Source organism: Nycticebus coucang, chromosome 22, assembly GCF_027406575.1.
Source record: "Nycticebus coucang isolate mNycCou1 chromosome 22, mNycCou1.pri, whole genome shotgun sequence".
Lineage (NCBI taxonomy): Eukaryota > Metazoa > Chordata > Mammalia > Primates > Lorisidae > Nycticebus > Nycticebus coucang.
Window position 1 is genome coordinate 42,094,568 of NC_069801.1, and position 14,241 is coordinate 42,108,808.

The window sequence follows — 14,241 nt, forward strand, 5'->3', positions numbered from 1 at the left end:
ACTAGATGTTAATTCAGATTTTAGGTGTTTATTCTTTTCGTAGAGGTAAGAAGTATGGCGAAACAGCTAATGAGTGTGGAGAAGCCTTCTTTTTCTATGGGAAATCACTTTTGGAATTGGCAAGGTATGGTCTATGAAAAAGTGAAGTTTTGTTGGCTAATGTAGTTTACTAGCTTTAAGTTCAAGTTTTGACTTTTGGGGTCATTGAAAGGAAAGGTTTTTCTAATAACAATAGGTCAAATAACTGGTCAATAACTGATCTAGTCTAGTATAGAGAGATAACCTTTGAAAGCACCGTCAGCTGGCTCAGAACAAGACTGAAGAGAGGAACGTCTAAGACTCACAAGTAGTCTTTTGTTTTCATTTTTAGTGGTTTTTAGTATTAGAACGATCTTGAGCATTTTCTCTCAGAATTTATTAACCAGAATAAGATAAATTAAAGATAAGTTAAATTAAAACTGGCTAATGTTCTATTATCTGTTTGATCTCAAGTTCTGGGGTAAATTTCTAATCATGTAATTATACACAGCATTGTGATGATTTGCTGTGAAAATCTTGCCAGAATGGTTTTGGCTCTCTAGAGAAGTAGGGGCGGATGCAAAGTTTGGGTGTTCTTTTGACAACTGCCTTATATTTTCTGTCTTGGAAAAAATTGGTAGGTTCTAGCCATCAAACCATTATGTTTTCTTTTATTCTCCTAGAATGGAGAATGGTGTTTTGGGAAATGCCTTGGAAGGTGTTCATGTGGAAGAGGAAGGAGAAAAAACAGAAGAAGAATCTCTGGTAGAAAATAACGATAATATAGATGGTATGTAGAGCTGTATGTGCATGTGACAATTTAGAACTGCGACGCTATGTGTTTCTTATATACCAGTGATGGAAATGGGGCTTTCACTGCCCTGGATGGTCTCTTCTAAGATGTTTGGGGTGATGCTTGCATCTGGTTTAGACTGCAATGGGGGGTAGCCTATTACTGAAAATGACAGCAGCCTTTGTAAGAGGACAGCTCAATTTTTTAAATCTGCTTGTTGGTGTTTTGGGTTTTTTTAAAAATCAAGATTAAATGGTGTTTGAAGGATTGAAACAACTTTAAATATTTTTCTGATGCCAGTTTTTTAGACAGTTGGTGCAGCTCAGTCATTTTAATAGCAATGCTTTAGGAGCCCTTTTACATTTTTATGTCTTAAGAGTGTTAAATGTTAATTTATAACAGCTACTAGAGTTTTACATATCAGGTGGGGGTCTATAAGGAGAACAAAAACCTTGGCATCTCTTACCTAACTGGTAATCAGAATGCTTAAGTAAAATGGTAACTAGTTTAATGAGCTTGGGTTTCTTTTGCAGTAAGTTGCTCTGCTAGCTGGGACTATACTCCTTTTCTTTTCTCAAGGGGACAGCTAATGTTTAGGCAATCTGCTAAAATTTGCTAGGCTTTTTGAGGGTTTAAAGGGAATGTATTTTTAGTTTCCATTTATGCCTTTATCATTAAACTCGGAGACATGTTTATGCTTCATGTTCTTTAACCATGTAGAGGAAGCAAGGGAAGAGTTGAGAGAACAGGTTTATGACGCCATGGGAGAAAAAGAAGCAGCCAAAAAAACAGAAGACAAGTCTTTGGCAAAACCTGGAACTGATAAAGAACAGGAGAGTGAAATCGAAAAGGGTGGAAAAGAAGATATGGATATAAGTGAGCCTACAGAGGAGCTACAGGAGAAAGTTGAATTGATGCCAGATCAGTTAATTGAAACCTCTGAAGAGGTGAAAGGAGCAGCAGCACCAGAAAGACGAAATGAAAGTGAGGTCATTTCTGGGAAGCCAAAACAGGAAGTCCCAGATGCTGAGGAAGAAAAATCAGTTTCTGGAACTGATGCCCCAGAAGAATGCAGAGAAAAAGGAGGTCAGGAGAAACAGGGAGAGGTAATTGCGAGCCTAGAGGAGAAACCAAAAGAAGAGCAGCCTGTTGTGGCTCATGAAAAGCCGGCCACTGCAGTGGAGGTAGAAGTAGCGCCCATAAACCCAGCAATCAAGCCCGTAGATATGGATGGGGATGAGCCAAAGGGAAAAGTAGCTACCTCTGAAAATGAGATAGGAAAGGCTGTTTTTGAGCAACTGGTAGGGCAAGAAGAGCCTGCTGCTGAAGAGTCACCAGAGGTGACAATAGAGTCTACAAAGGCCTCAGCTATAGAGGCTGTATCAGAAGTTTCTGAGAAGCCTGGGCAGGAGGCCACAGTTCTTAAGGATAATGCAGTCAATGGACTGTCAGCTGCAGGAGATTACAGTCCTGTTGAACCACAGACTTCTTTAGAAAGAGTGATAGAAACAAAAGATGGTTTAGGACTAGAGGAGAAGGTGAGGGCAAAGCTGGTTCCTAGCCAGGAGGAAACTAAACTGTCTATACAAGAGTCTGAGGCAGCTGGAGATGGGGTTGATACCAAGGTAGCCCAGGGAACTACTGAGAAATCAACTGAAGACAAAATTAAGATAGCTGCTAATGAAGAGACACAAGAGAGAGAAGAACAGATGAAAGAGGGTGAAGGTAACCGGGATATGTGCAAGAGCTATAGTGGGTGGAAGTACATTCTGGATTTGACTCACTAATCATGGGTAAAAGTTAGCCTTCCATTCAGGATTTTCAGTCTGCCTTTTACATTAGAAAAAGGCCAAATGAAAATGGGGGTAGTTTAAGAAGGTGGTGATGGTTGAGTAAGCTAAAGCAAAAGCAGCAAGTCTTCTTTAGCTGGCTTATAAACTAACGCTTTTACTAACTGCAAAATAGGTCTTCTCTGACTTTTGAGAACTTGGCTAGCTATCAGTAACATGTTGCACTATACTAGCCAATAAGGGGATGGAAAGGTGAATGAGGGATGGAGTCTAGGAAAACAGTGCGCTAGGCTGGCAGAGAATGCTGAATGGATGTTCACTTGCATGCCACTGGATTTTTATTTACTGTTCACAGGATTCCTTTTCTCTGCTTTAGGAAGCAGGAACAGAGCAGTAGAATCCATTGAATTGGTACTTAAGCAGACATGCCATTTAAATGAAAGGCAATTAATCTTGAATGTTGATCACCAGAGTTAAAGAATTCTGGTGTTTCTCTTTACCTAGTTTTCAGAAAGTGTTTAGACTCTAAACACTAAACATAAGAGGCTTATTCACATTATTTAAAATGGCTCGTCCCCAATCTAATATAACAAAAAATGTAACCATTAGCCTCCTTGCTGCTTTCCCTCATTTCATGCTTGATTTGGCTGCTAAATTGAATTTCTTGCTACTTAAAATGTCACAAAGTGAGGATGCTTTGTATTGCTACCAGTCTAATTGTGATCCAATTTCATCAAGATCTATAAGCCTCTGGGGCGGCGCCTGTGGCTCAGTCGGTAAGGCGCCAGCCCCATATACCGAGGGTGGCGGGTTCAAACCCGGCCCCGGCCAAACTGCAACCAAAAAAATAGCTGGGCGTTGTGGCGGGCGCCTGTAGTCCCAGCTACTCGGGAGGCTGAGGCAAGAGAATCGCTTAAGCCCAGGAGTTGGAGGTTGCTATGAGCTGTGTGAGGCCACAGCACTCTACTGAGGGCCATAAAGTGAGATTCTGTCTCTACAAAAAAAAAAAAAATAAAAGATCTATAAGCCTCTGATGAGTAATTCCATATTTGGCTCGTCTGACTTGTACTATCATTTGAGGATTCTACTGTATATAAGGTTCACCTAACATTGACATTAATAACCACAGGTATATTCCAACTACTTGTTGCTTCCTATATTTACCAGACTGCTTTAAGTTCTCGTAAGTTTTAGATTTTCAAAGACTCATCTTCAATACTTGCACCTCATTTTGGTAAACCTCCTTCTACTCATGTGCAGGTCCCTGTACTCCAGCCAGCACAGGCATGGTAATAAGCAAATTGGCTAAATGTTAACATCACTGGGCTTATTATTGAAGGTTAGGAGATCTTTATGGAAGAAACACCAAACTGTATCCCTCAGTTTTTTCAAAACTTTGTCTCATTCTTTTTTTAAAAAAAGTATTCATTTTTTGGCTGGGCGTGGTGGCTCACATCTGTAATTCTAACACTCTGGGAGGCTGAGGTGGGTAGATTACCTGACTTCAGAACTTCAAGACCAGCCTGAGCAAGGAGCAAGACCCCATCTCTACTACAGATAGAAAAACTAGCCAGGTATGGTGGCATGTGCCTATGGTCCCAGCTACTAGAGCAGGAGGTTGCTTAACCCAAGAGTTTGAGGTTGGGTTGAGATATGAGCTATGACACCATGGTGCACAGGTGTGCATCCTCTCTATCCAGGATGACAGAGAGAGACTCTGTCTCAACAAAAGAAAAAATGTATTCATTTTTAAGAGATAGGGTCTCTGTTTTGGCTGGAGTACACTGGTGTGATCATAGCTCACTACAGCCTTAAACTCCTGGACTCAAGTGATCCTCCTCCCTCCTTTAGCCTCCCAAGTAGCTAGGACTGCAGATGTATGGACCCCTTGGCTGGCTTTTTTTTTTTTTTTTCTTCCATTTTTTATAGAGACGGGGTTTTACTATGCTGCTCAGGCTGGTCTCAAACTCTTGGCTTTGAATGATATGCCTTTTTTGGCCCCCCAAAGCATAGGATTATAGGCATGAGTCACTGTATTTGTTCCCCACATTTTGATCTTAATGGTAGTGAGCAAAGGCTTGGTTCCTGTGGCTCAAGTGGCTAAGGCACCAGCCGCATACACCTGAGCTGGCGGGTTCAAATCCAGTCTGGGCCCACCAAACAACAATGACGGCTGCAACCAAAAAATAGCCGGGCGTTGTGGCGGGCACTTGTGGTCCCAGCTACTTGGGAGGCAGAGGTAGGAGAATTGCTTAAGCCCAGGTGTTGGAGGTTGCTGTGAGCTGTGATGTCATAGCACTCAACCCACGGTGACAACTTGAGGCTCCGTCTCAAAAACAAAAACAAAAAAGATAGCAAAGACAGCAAAAAACTCTGCTGGCTCTCTTAACAAGTTGGACTTTTTTTTTTTTTTTTTGTAGAGACAGTCTCACTTTACTGCCCTTGGTAGAGTGCTGTGCCATCACAGCTCACAGCAACCTCTAGCTCCTGGGCTTAAGCGATTCTCTTGCCTCTGCTTTCCAAGTAGGTGGGACTACAGGTGCCCACCACAATGCCTGGCTATTTTTTTTTTTTTCTTTTTGGTTGCAGCCATCGTTGTTTGGCGGGCCTGGGCTGGATTTGAACCCGCCAGCTCAGGTATATGTGGCTGGCGCCATGTGTTGCTTTTTTTATGCCCCGTACCAGGTTCTGCATATGATGCAATTTTCTATATTTTATTTTATTTATTCTTTTTTTTTTTTTTTTTGTAGAGACGAGTCTCACGTTATGGCCCTTGGTAGAGTGCCGTGGCATCACACAGCTCACAGCAACCTCCAACTCCTGGGCTTAAGTGATTCTCTTGCCTCAGCCTCCTGAGTAGCTGGGACTACAGGCACCGGCCACAACACCCAGCTATTTTTTGGTTGCAGTTCAGCCAGGGCCGGGTTTGAACCCACCACCCTCGGTATATGGGGCCGGCGCCTTACCGACTGAGCCACAGGTGCCGCCCTTTTCTATATTTTATAAAGGAAAAAAAGGAGAGAACGTGGGTTAAGGAATTTGTCCTAATTACATTCACATAGCCTGTAAAGAGAAGACTGGGTACTCAGACAGCCTGGCTCTTAGTCCCTGCCTCTTTTTTTTTTTTAATGAGACAGAGCTTCAAGCTGTCGCCCTGGGTAGAGTGCTGTAGCATCACAGCTCACGGCAACCTCCAACTCCTGGCTCAAGCCATTCTCCTGCCTCCGCCTCCTAAGTAGCTGGACTACAGGCACCCGCCACAATGCCCAGCTATTTTTTGCTGCAGTTGTCATTCTTGTTTAGCTGGCCCAGATTGGGTTCAAACCTGCAAGCTTCTGTGTATGTGGCTGGTGCTGTAACCATTGGTTTACGTGGCCAGTGCCCTCCCCACTGAGCTACATGCGCCGCCTAAATAGTGTGTTTTAAATATTGGTTTATTGGTCTTTAAAACTAAGTACTGGGTGGTGCCTGTGGCTCAAGGAGTAGGGCGCCAGTCCCATATGCCGGAGGTGGCGGGTTCAAACCCAGCCCCCGGCCAAAAAAAAACCACAAAAAATAAAACTAAGTACCTAGGATAGGCTAGCATTTATAGTCTCTTAAATGCTGTCTATTAAAAAGGCTTCACACAGAAAGCTGTGCATGTTCTTGTGGGATGAGAAGCAGCAGAGACCAATAGAGTCTTAAAAGCCAAACTTCTCAGTCACCAAAACCTTGGGTTCAGAAGTCTTAACCTCTGTATAAAGTCCTAGGAAAGGGCCTACTTTGCCACTTCTGATGCCTGTTTTAGTGCTGAACCTCATTACCCACTAGGGGGCAGTCTAAGCAGATATTAGAGCCTTCATTTGGCTAAGCTAATAACCACACATGCTTGTGAGCAAGTGCAATCATCTGGTTGTCAGTGCTCACTGATAGCTACATTATCAGTTTTTACCCTAGCCAAGCCAGCACCTCTGGGTATCTTTTTTTTTGTTTGTTTGTTTTGAGACAGAGCCTCAAGCTGTTGCGCTAGATTGAGTGCCTATGCGTGGCATCATAGCTCAGAGTAACCTCTAACTCCTGGGCTGAAGCGAGTCTCCTGCCTCCGCCTCCCAAGTAGCTGGGACTATAGGCAACTGTCTGTCACAATGCCCAGTTTTGTTTTTTTTTTTGGTTGCAGCTGTTATTGTTGTTTGGTGGGCCCCAGCAGGGTTTGAACCTGCCACCTCAGGTGTATGTGGCTGGCGCCTTAGCCATTTGAGCCACAGGCACCGAGCCCTCTGTCTCTTTTTGTGTATTATTTCTCAATGTGGCAGCACCAATCCACAGAAATCTCACAAGTGATTTGCTCTTTGCTTTACTACCACCTCTTAATTTTTTTTATTTTTTTATTTGGCCGGGGCTGGGTTTGAATCCGCCACCTGCGGCATATGGGACCGGCGCCCTACTCCTTGAGCCACAGGGGCCGCCCACCACCTCTTAATTTTTTGCCACCTCTTAGATTGTCTATGTCTCCCTAACTTCATGTTAGACAGGGCTTGGCTACACTCAAATGTGGAGTCTGGTAGCACTTACATGTGAAAATTGGTACCTTTTCTTTGCCTTTAATAGTCATTCTTTTGGTTTGCACCATTCTGTACCCATATTGTTTTGGGGATGCTACAAGATCACAGAAATTTGTATGAAACAGTATTTTTCTTTCTCTGAAGGATGGAATGGACATAACGAGAAAAAAATATTCCATTATCAAAGAAGCTTAGAAAATAACAGATTCCTTTACTGAGGACATCAAGGAATTATCATTAATAGCAAGTACAGATTATCAGATTGGGAATGTTTTAAAGTAATGGCTTTCTCATTAACGTGGTTCCCACTCCACTATTCCATGAAGGTAATGCAGATTCCTCAAGAGAAACCAATATTCTTCTCTGACAATTACAATAATTAATTTTTTTTTTTTAAGAGACAGTTTCATTTTGTCACCCTTGGTAGAGTGCTATGGCATCACAGCTCACAGCAATCTCCAACTCCCGGGCTTAGGCAATTCTCTTGCCTCAGTGTCCCCCCCCCCCCCCCCCAGTAGTTGGGACCACAGGCGCCTGCCACAACACCTGGCTATTTTTTGTTGCAGTTTGGCCAGGACAGGTTTGATCCCACCACCCTCAGTATATGGGGCCAGCGCCCTACTCACGGAGCCATAGGCACCCCAATAATTTAAATTTTTGAAGTAAAACTTCCAAATTAGAGTTGATCTAATAGCATTTCTGGTATGAGTAGGAACAGATACCACATGAAGAGTGGTAGGAAAACACTGTTCATTTTTCCTACAAATTGGAAACGTGAATTTTTGTATCTATGTGTTCTAAAATTGGGGAATTAAGGCCAAACCCACTTGGAAATTTGGACATGAAAAGAATGGTGTGTAGGGGTGGCTATACTTTAGAAGCACTGGATTACAGTCAAAGGGGAAAAGCAAGTTACTTGATAAAACTGTTTGCCATAGAAGTTTAACTAGCTTGTGTCTTGTCCTTAGTTCTTAGAGGACTTCATAGAGGTAGGCTCATTATATCCAATTCCTGAATAATTTGTATCAAGAAAAAGCCCTTTTCATTTGAGATCATTAATTTTTTCTTAATCACTGAGAGTTGGAGTGTAGAGCTTTTTATTTATTTATTTTTCTCTTTTATTATGTTGCCCTCGGTAGAGTGCTGTGGCATCACAGCTCACAGCAACCTCCAACTCTGGGGCTTAAGTGATTTTCTTGTCCCAGCCTCCCAAGTAGCTGGGACTGTAGGCAACCGCCACAACACCCAGCTATTTTTTGGTTGTAGTTGTCATTGTTTGGCAGGCCTGGGCCACATTTGAATCCAGCAGATGGTGTGTGTGGCTGGTGCCTTAGCTGCTTGAGCTACAGGCACCACCGCAGTTGTCATTGTTTTAGCTGGTGCAGGCCAGGTTTGGACCCACCAGCCATGGTGTATGTGGCGGGCGCCCTACCCACTGAGCTACAGGTGCCACCCTAGAGACATGTATTAGGAGCCTAATCTTTAGTCATTTGACTTCTGAGTATATATCGATATGGTGTCAATATGGCATTAGATTTAAAAGGAATTGTTAATAAAGTACAGGAGTAAAATTTGAAAATGATCTTTGTGGTACTTCTCACTCAAAGTCTGTATATGCTACAGCTGGCTGGAGTCTGTGACATGCTCATTGGTAAGAGTTAGCAAGGACTATGCTTTTTTCTCCATAGCTCTGTTATGGGAAAGCTAGTCTTGAGCATTCTTGCTGTGAATGGACTGGAATATTTTAAGTTTTGGTACTTTCCCAGGCTATTAATATTATGTAATGGGTGGCTTAAGAGATACCAGAAACAGTGGGCAAGGTCTCTATCTGGTTGAATGGAAGGGAGCTTCTATCCAGCAAGTACGAAGCAGTAGCTAATCTATCTCATTCTCAATGATCCAGGTTGACTTTCATAAGAGAAACACTCAGCCTTTTAATTGCTGAAGGTCTAACTCACAGAGTGTAAGGTTATACTTTTTTTTTTTGGCAGGGGCCAGGTTTGAACCTGCTACCTCCAGTATATGGGGCCGGCACCCTACTCCTTGAGCCATACGCGCCGCCCAGGTTATACATTCAAAATCTAGGTTAGACTTAAAATAGACTGTAACTACTGACTTACATTCAAGTCAGATGCTAACTGATTTGGATTAGCACCTGGCTTGTCGTGTCTTGCAATATAGATTGACGTGTTTGTTGGAATCTCTGACTAGTGAGAAGATATCTTTAGTTTGTTTTTCAATACCAAGGAATTTTTGCTTATAGAAACTGAAGGCTCAGAAGAAGAAGATAAAGAAAATGACAAGGCTGAGGAAACACCAAAAGATTCAGTTCTTGAAAACAAGGTAAGTTGTTTTCATTCAGTACTGTTGTCTGCTTTCTTATTGTAGGACTGTAGCTTGCTAGTATAGGCATGATAACTACAGATATGTCTCTTGGTTAGAGATTAGGGACCCTTTTATTCACGTGTAGGATGGACAGATATATTTGATCCCAGGGAGCTCTGTCTGTTGTTATTATTATATGACCCCAAATTTCATAGTGAACTACCACTAACGTAAGGTGATAACTTAGGATAAAAAACGTTGTAGGGACCCGTTCTCTAGGTTTTAGGGGAGAAAGTCTTAAAGTTTTGAATTGCATATCAGGTTTTGTGTGTGTGTTTAGGTTTTTCTAAGCCATACTAAATTATACATTTAAATTTGTAATCTAAAAAAGATGTCTTTCTTGTCCTTCTGCCTAATTTCAATTATTTGGATATACTTTAGTCTCTTCAAGAAAACGAAGAGGAGGAGATTGGAAACCTAGAGCTTGCCTGGGATATGCTGGATTTAGCAAAAATCATTTTCAAAAGGTAAAACTCTTGGTGCTTCTATGCTCAGTTTGGGCCTTGGTGGTTGAAAATAGAAAGCAGTATTTGGGAAGCTGACTGAGCTCATGGGTTAGAAACTAGCCTGAGCCAGAGCAAGTCCTCATCTCTAAAAATAGCCAGGCGTTGTGGCGGGTGCCTATAGTCTCAGCTACTTGGGAGGCTGAGGCAAGAGAATCGCTGGAGTGTTTGAGGTTGCTGTGAGCTATGATGCAATGGTACTCACCAGGGGCAACAAAGTGAGACTCTGTCCAAAAAAAGGAAAATAGCAGATAGGAGGGACAGGCACAGTGGCTGGTGCCTGTAATCTTAGCACTCTGGGAGGCCAAGGTGGATAGATCGGGAGGCTCGGCATCTGTAGCTTAAGCGGCTAGGGCGCCAGCCACATGCATCACAGCTAGCAGGTTAGAATCCAGCCCAGGCCAGCCAAAACAACAATGATGACAACTACAACCAAAAATGGCCGAGCATTGTGGAGGGCACCTGTAGTCCCAGCTACTTGGGAGGCTGAGGCAAGAGGATCACTTGAGCCCAAGAGTTTGAGGTTGCTGTGAGCTGTGACGCCACAGCACTCTACCCAGGGTGACAGCTTGAGACTCTGTCTCAGAGAAAAGAAAGAAAGAAAATAGGATTAGACAAGTACCGTTTAGGCTTCTGATCTATTTTCCTTCTTTTAGGCAAGAAACAAAAGAAGCCCAGCTTTATGCTGCACAGGCACATCTTAAACTCGGAGAAGTTAGTGTTGAATCTGGTAATACATATTCCATTTTACATTCTCCTCTAACCGCACCCCACACTCTCTTATTCGTTCTCTAATAAATTCCTTGGAATCTAGCTTGATTGATCATAAGTAAGGTGGCTGGATTTTAAAAGACAGTAAGTTTTGGTTTTTTACAATCCCTGGAACAATGAACAGTATCTTTTAAGTGGTGCTGTGTTTGAAAGTATTTCAATTAGAAGTCACATTGAGGGCGGCGCCTGTGGCTCAGTGGGTAGGGCGCCGGTCCCATATGCCGGAGATGGCGGGTTCAAACCCAGCCCCGGCCAAAAAAAAAAAAAAAACCAAAAAAAAAAAAAAAAAAAAAAGAAGTCACATTGATTGGCTTGGTGCCTGTGGCTCAAGCAACTAAGGAGCCAGCCACATACATCTGAGCTGGCAGGTTTGAATCCAGCCCAGGGTCTCCAAACAACAATGACAACTGCAACCAAAAAATAGCTGGGCGTTGTGGCAGGTGCCTGTAGTCCCAGCTACTTGGGAGACATTGGCAGGAGAATTGCTTGAGCCCAGGAATTGGAGGTTGCTGTGATGCCACAGCACTCTACCCAGCGTAACATCTTGAAACTCTGTCTCAAAAAAAAAAGTCATTTTGACATTCTTCATAGCAGGGTGAGTCTGAAATTCTGGGAGTACTTTATAATAATAAATCCTGTCTATTTACTTGGCTGTTCTTTTTTTCTTCTTCATTAGAGAATTATATCCAAGCTGTGGAGGAGTTTCAGGCTTGCCTAACCTTGCAGGAGCAGTACTTGGAAGCCCATGACCGGCTCCTTGCAGAAACCTACTACCAGCTGGGCTTGGCCTATGGGTACAACTCTCAGTATGATGAGGCTGTGGCACAGTTCAGCAAGTCTATTGAAGTCATTGAGAAGAGAATGGGTGAGTGAGCACTAGCCTCTGTTGGCGGAGTCAGCAACTGACAGGTAAAAATAATGGTTCTTTCTTACGGAAACTTACTGATCAGCCTGTTATTTTGTAGGAGTACTAAAGGAGCAGATGGAGGCTGAAGGATCACCTACTGAATATAAGAAAGAAATTGAGGAGCTGAAGGAACTGCTACCTGAAATTAGAGAGAAGATAGAAGATGCAAAGGAGTCCCAGCGTAGTGGGAATGTAGCCGAATTGGCTTTGAAAGCTACTCTGGTTAGTGTGGTATCCTTTTAAAGTTTTTTTTTTTTTTTTTTTTTTTTTTGTAGAGACAGAGTCTCACTTTATGGCCCTCGGTAGAGTGCCGTGGCCTCACACAGCTCACAGCAACCTCCAACTCCTGGGCTTAAGCGATTCTCCTGCCTCAGCCTCCCGATTAGCTGGGACTACAGGCGCCCGCCACAACGCCCGACTATTTTTTGGTTGCAGTTTGGCCGGGGCGGGGTTTGAATCCACCACCCTCGGTATATGGGGCCGGCGCCTTACCGACTGAGCCACAGGTGCCGCCCCCTTTTAAAGTTTTTATAATAGCATGTTTGGTACCATTAATGTTAAGTTCCATTTACTAGGAAGTTTTCATTATGACTTGGTTTCCAGGGAGTTGATGAAGCTCATCTAATTTTTCTTGTCAAAGAATACATTGGTTGGGCGGCGCCTGTGGCTCAGTGAGTAGGGCGCCGGCCCCATATGCTGAGGGTGGCGGGTTCAAACCCAGCCCCGGCCAAACTGCAACAAAAAAATAGCCGGGCGTTGTGGCGGGCGCCTGTAGTCCCAGCTACTTGGGAGGCTGAGGCAGGAAAATCACATAAGCCCAAGAGTTAGAGGTTGCTGTGAGCCGTGTGACGCCACGGCACTCTACCCGAGGGCGGTACAGTGACACTCTGTCTCTACAAAAAAAAAAGAATACGCCGGGCGTGGTGGCTCACGCCTGTAATCCCAGCACTGTGGGAGGCTGAGGAGGGAGAATCGCTTGAGCTCAGGAGTTCGTGACTCGCCTGAGCGACAGTGAGACCCGGACTCGTGAAAAAAATGGAAAAACCCAGCCGGGCGCCGCGGCGAGCACCTGTAATCCCAGCGGCTTCCGGAGGCTGAGGCAGCTGGGTGCCCGCAGCCCGAGTCTGAGGTTGTGGTGAGCTACCATGCCCACTGCACTCTGCTCAGGGGCATAGGGTGGGACCCTGTCTCAACAAAAAAAAAAAAAAAAGAATACATTGGTTAAAAGAATATGCTGTGAAGCGCTGCCTGTCCGGGTTTGCATTTCGTGTTACTATATGTGACCTTGGGCGTTCCTCTGTCTTATTTGACCCATCATAAAGTGGAGATATACATGTACAGGTTGGGTTTCCTCATCCAAAATGGTTGGAACCAGAAGTGTTTTGGTTTGGGAAATATTAGCATTATTCCTAACATCACTAATCCAAAATTGAGCATCCCTAATCTGAAATCAGAAATGCACCAATGAGCATTTCCTTCGAGTGTCATGTTAATGCTTAAAAAAATTTTGGATATTGGGCGGCGCCTGTGGCTCAGTCGGTAAGGCGCCGGCCCCATATACCGAGGGTGGCGGGTTCAAACCCGGCCCCGGCCAAACTGCAACCAAAAAATAGCCGGGCGTTGTGGCGGGCGCCTGTAGTCCCAGCTACTTGGGAGGCTGAGGCAAGAGAATCGCTTAAGCCCAGGAGTTGGAAGTTGCTGTGAGCTGTGTGAGGCCATGGCACTCTACCGAGGGCCATAAAGTGAGACTCTGTCTCTACAAAAAAAAAAAAAAAAAAAAAATTTTGGATATTCTGATTAGGAGTGGGATGTTTAACCTATAGTGTATTTTTTTCTTTTCTTTTTTATTATTATTATTTTTTTTTTTTTGCAGTTTTTGGCCGGGGCTGGGTTTGAACCCGCCACCTCCGGCATATGGGGCCGGCGCCCTACTCTTTTGAGCCACAGGAGCCACCATTTTCTTTTTTTTTTTTTTTTTTTTTTTTTTAAGAGAAAGACTCACTTTGTCACCCTCAATAAAGTGCTGTGATACCACAGCTCACAGCAATCTCCAGCTCTTCAGCTTAGGTGATTCTCTTGTCTCAGCCTCCCAAGTAGCTGGGACTACAGGCGCCCTCCGGAACGCCCGGCTATTTTTTGTTGCAGTTTGGCCGAGGCTGGGTTTGAACCCACCACCCTCGGTATATGGAGCCAGCGCCCTACCACTGAGCCATAGGCTCCGCCCCCTATAGTGTGTATGTGTAAAATATTTCTGACAGTACCAAATAGAAATTTCCTAACAAATGTAAGCTATTATTTCTATTTCTGAGAACTCTGTATGGGTTAGTGAGCATTGAGGAATTTTCATCCCAAATTACTTGCTTTTGCTTTTTTTTTTTTTTTACTTTTTAAGACAGAGTCTCACTCTGTTGCTTTAGGCCAGAGTGCAGTGGTATCATCTTAGCTCAATTAAACCTCAAACTCATAGGCTCAAGTGATCCTCATGCTTCATCCTCCCAAGTAGCTGAAACTATAGGCACCTGCCACAACGCCC

General features: G+C 43.7%; 2 protein-coding genes across 3 annotated transcripts in view; one reads left to right on the forward strand and one right to left on the reverse strand.

Annotated features, from left to right (window-relative positions):
- The window catches only part of IPP (intracisternal A particle-promoted polypeptide), a 189,008-nt gene that overhangs the window by 42,864 nt on the left and 131,903 nt on the right, over positions 1-14,241 (reverse strand). The window lies entirely within an intron of this gene.
- The window catches only part of NASP (nuclear autoantigenic sperm protein), a 46,236-nt gene that overhangs the window by 29,773 nt on the left and 2,222 nt on the right, over positions 1-14,241 (forward strand). The window contains exons 4-11 of one of the 2 annotated variants that reach the window (XM_053575268.1): positions 44-124; positions 702-808; positions 1,532-2,536; positions 9,406-9,485; positions 9,909-9,994; positions 10,687-10,760; positions 11,478-11,666; positions 11,767-11,930. In XM_053575268.1, coding sequence (XP_053431243.1) covers positions 44-124; positions 702-808; positions 1,532-2,536; positions 9,406-9,485; positions 9,909-9,994; positions 10,687-10,760; positions 11,478-11,666; positions 11,767-11,930 — 1,786 coding nt within the window. The remainder of the gene's footprint in view (positions 1-43; positions 125-701; positions 809-1,531; positions 2,537-9,405; positions 9,486-9,908; positions 9,995-10,686; positions 10,761-11,477; positions 11,667-11,766; positions 11,931-14,241) is intronic. The other variant, XM_053575269.1, reaches the window with a different exon arrangement.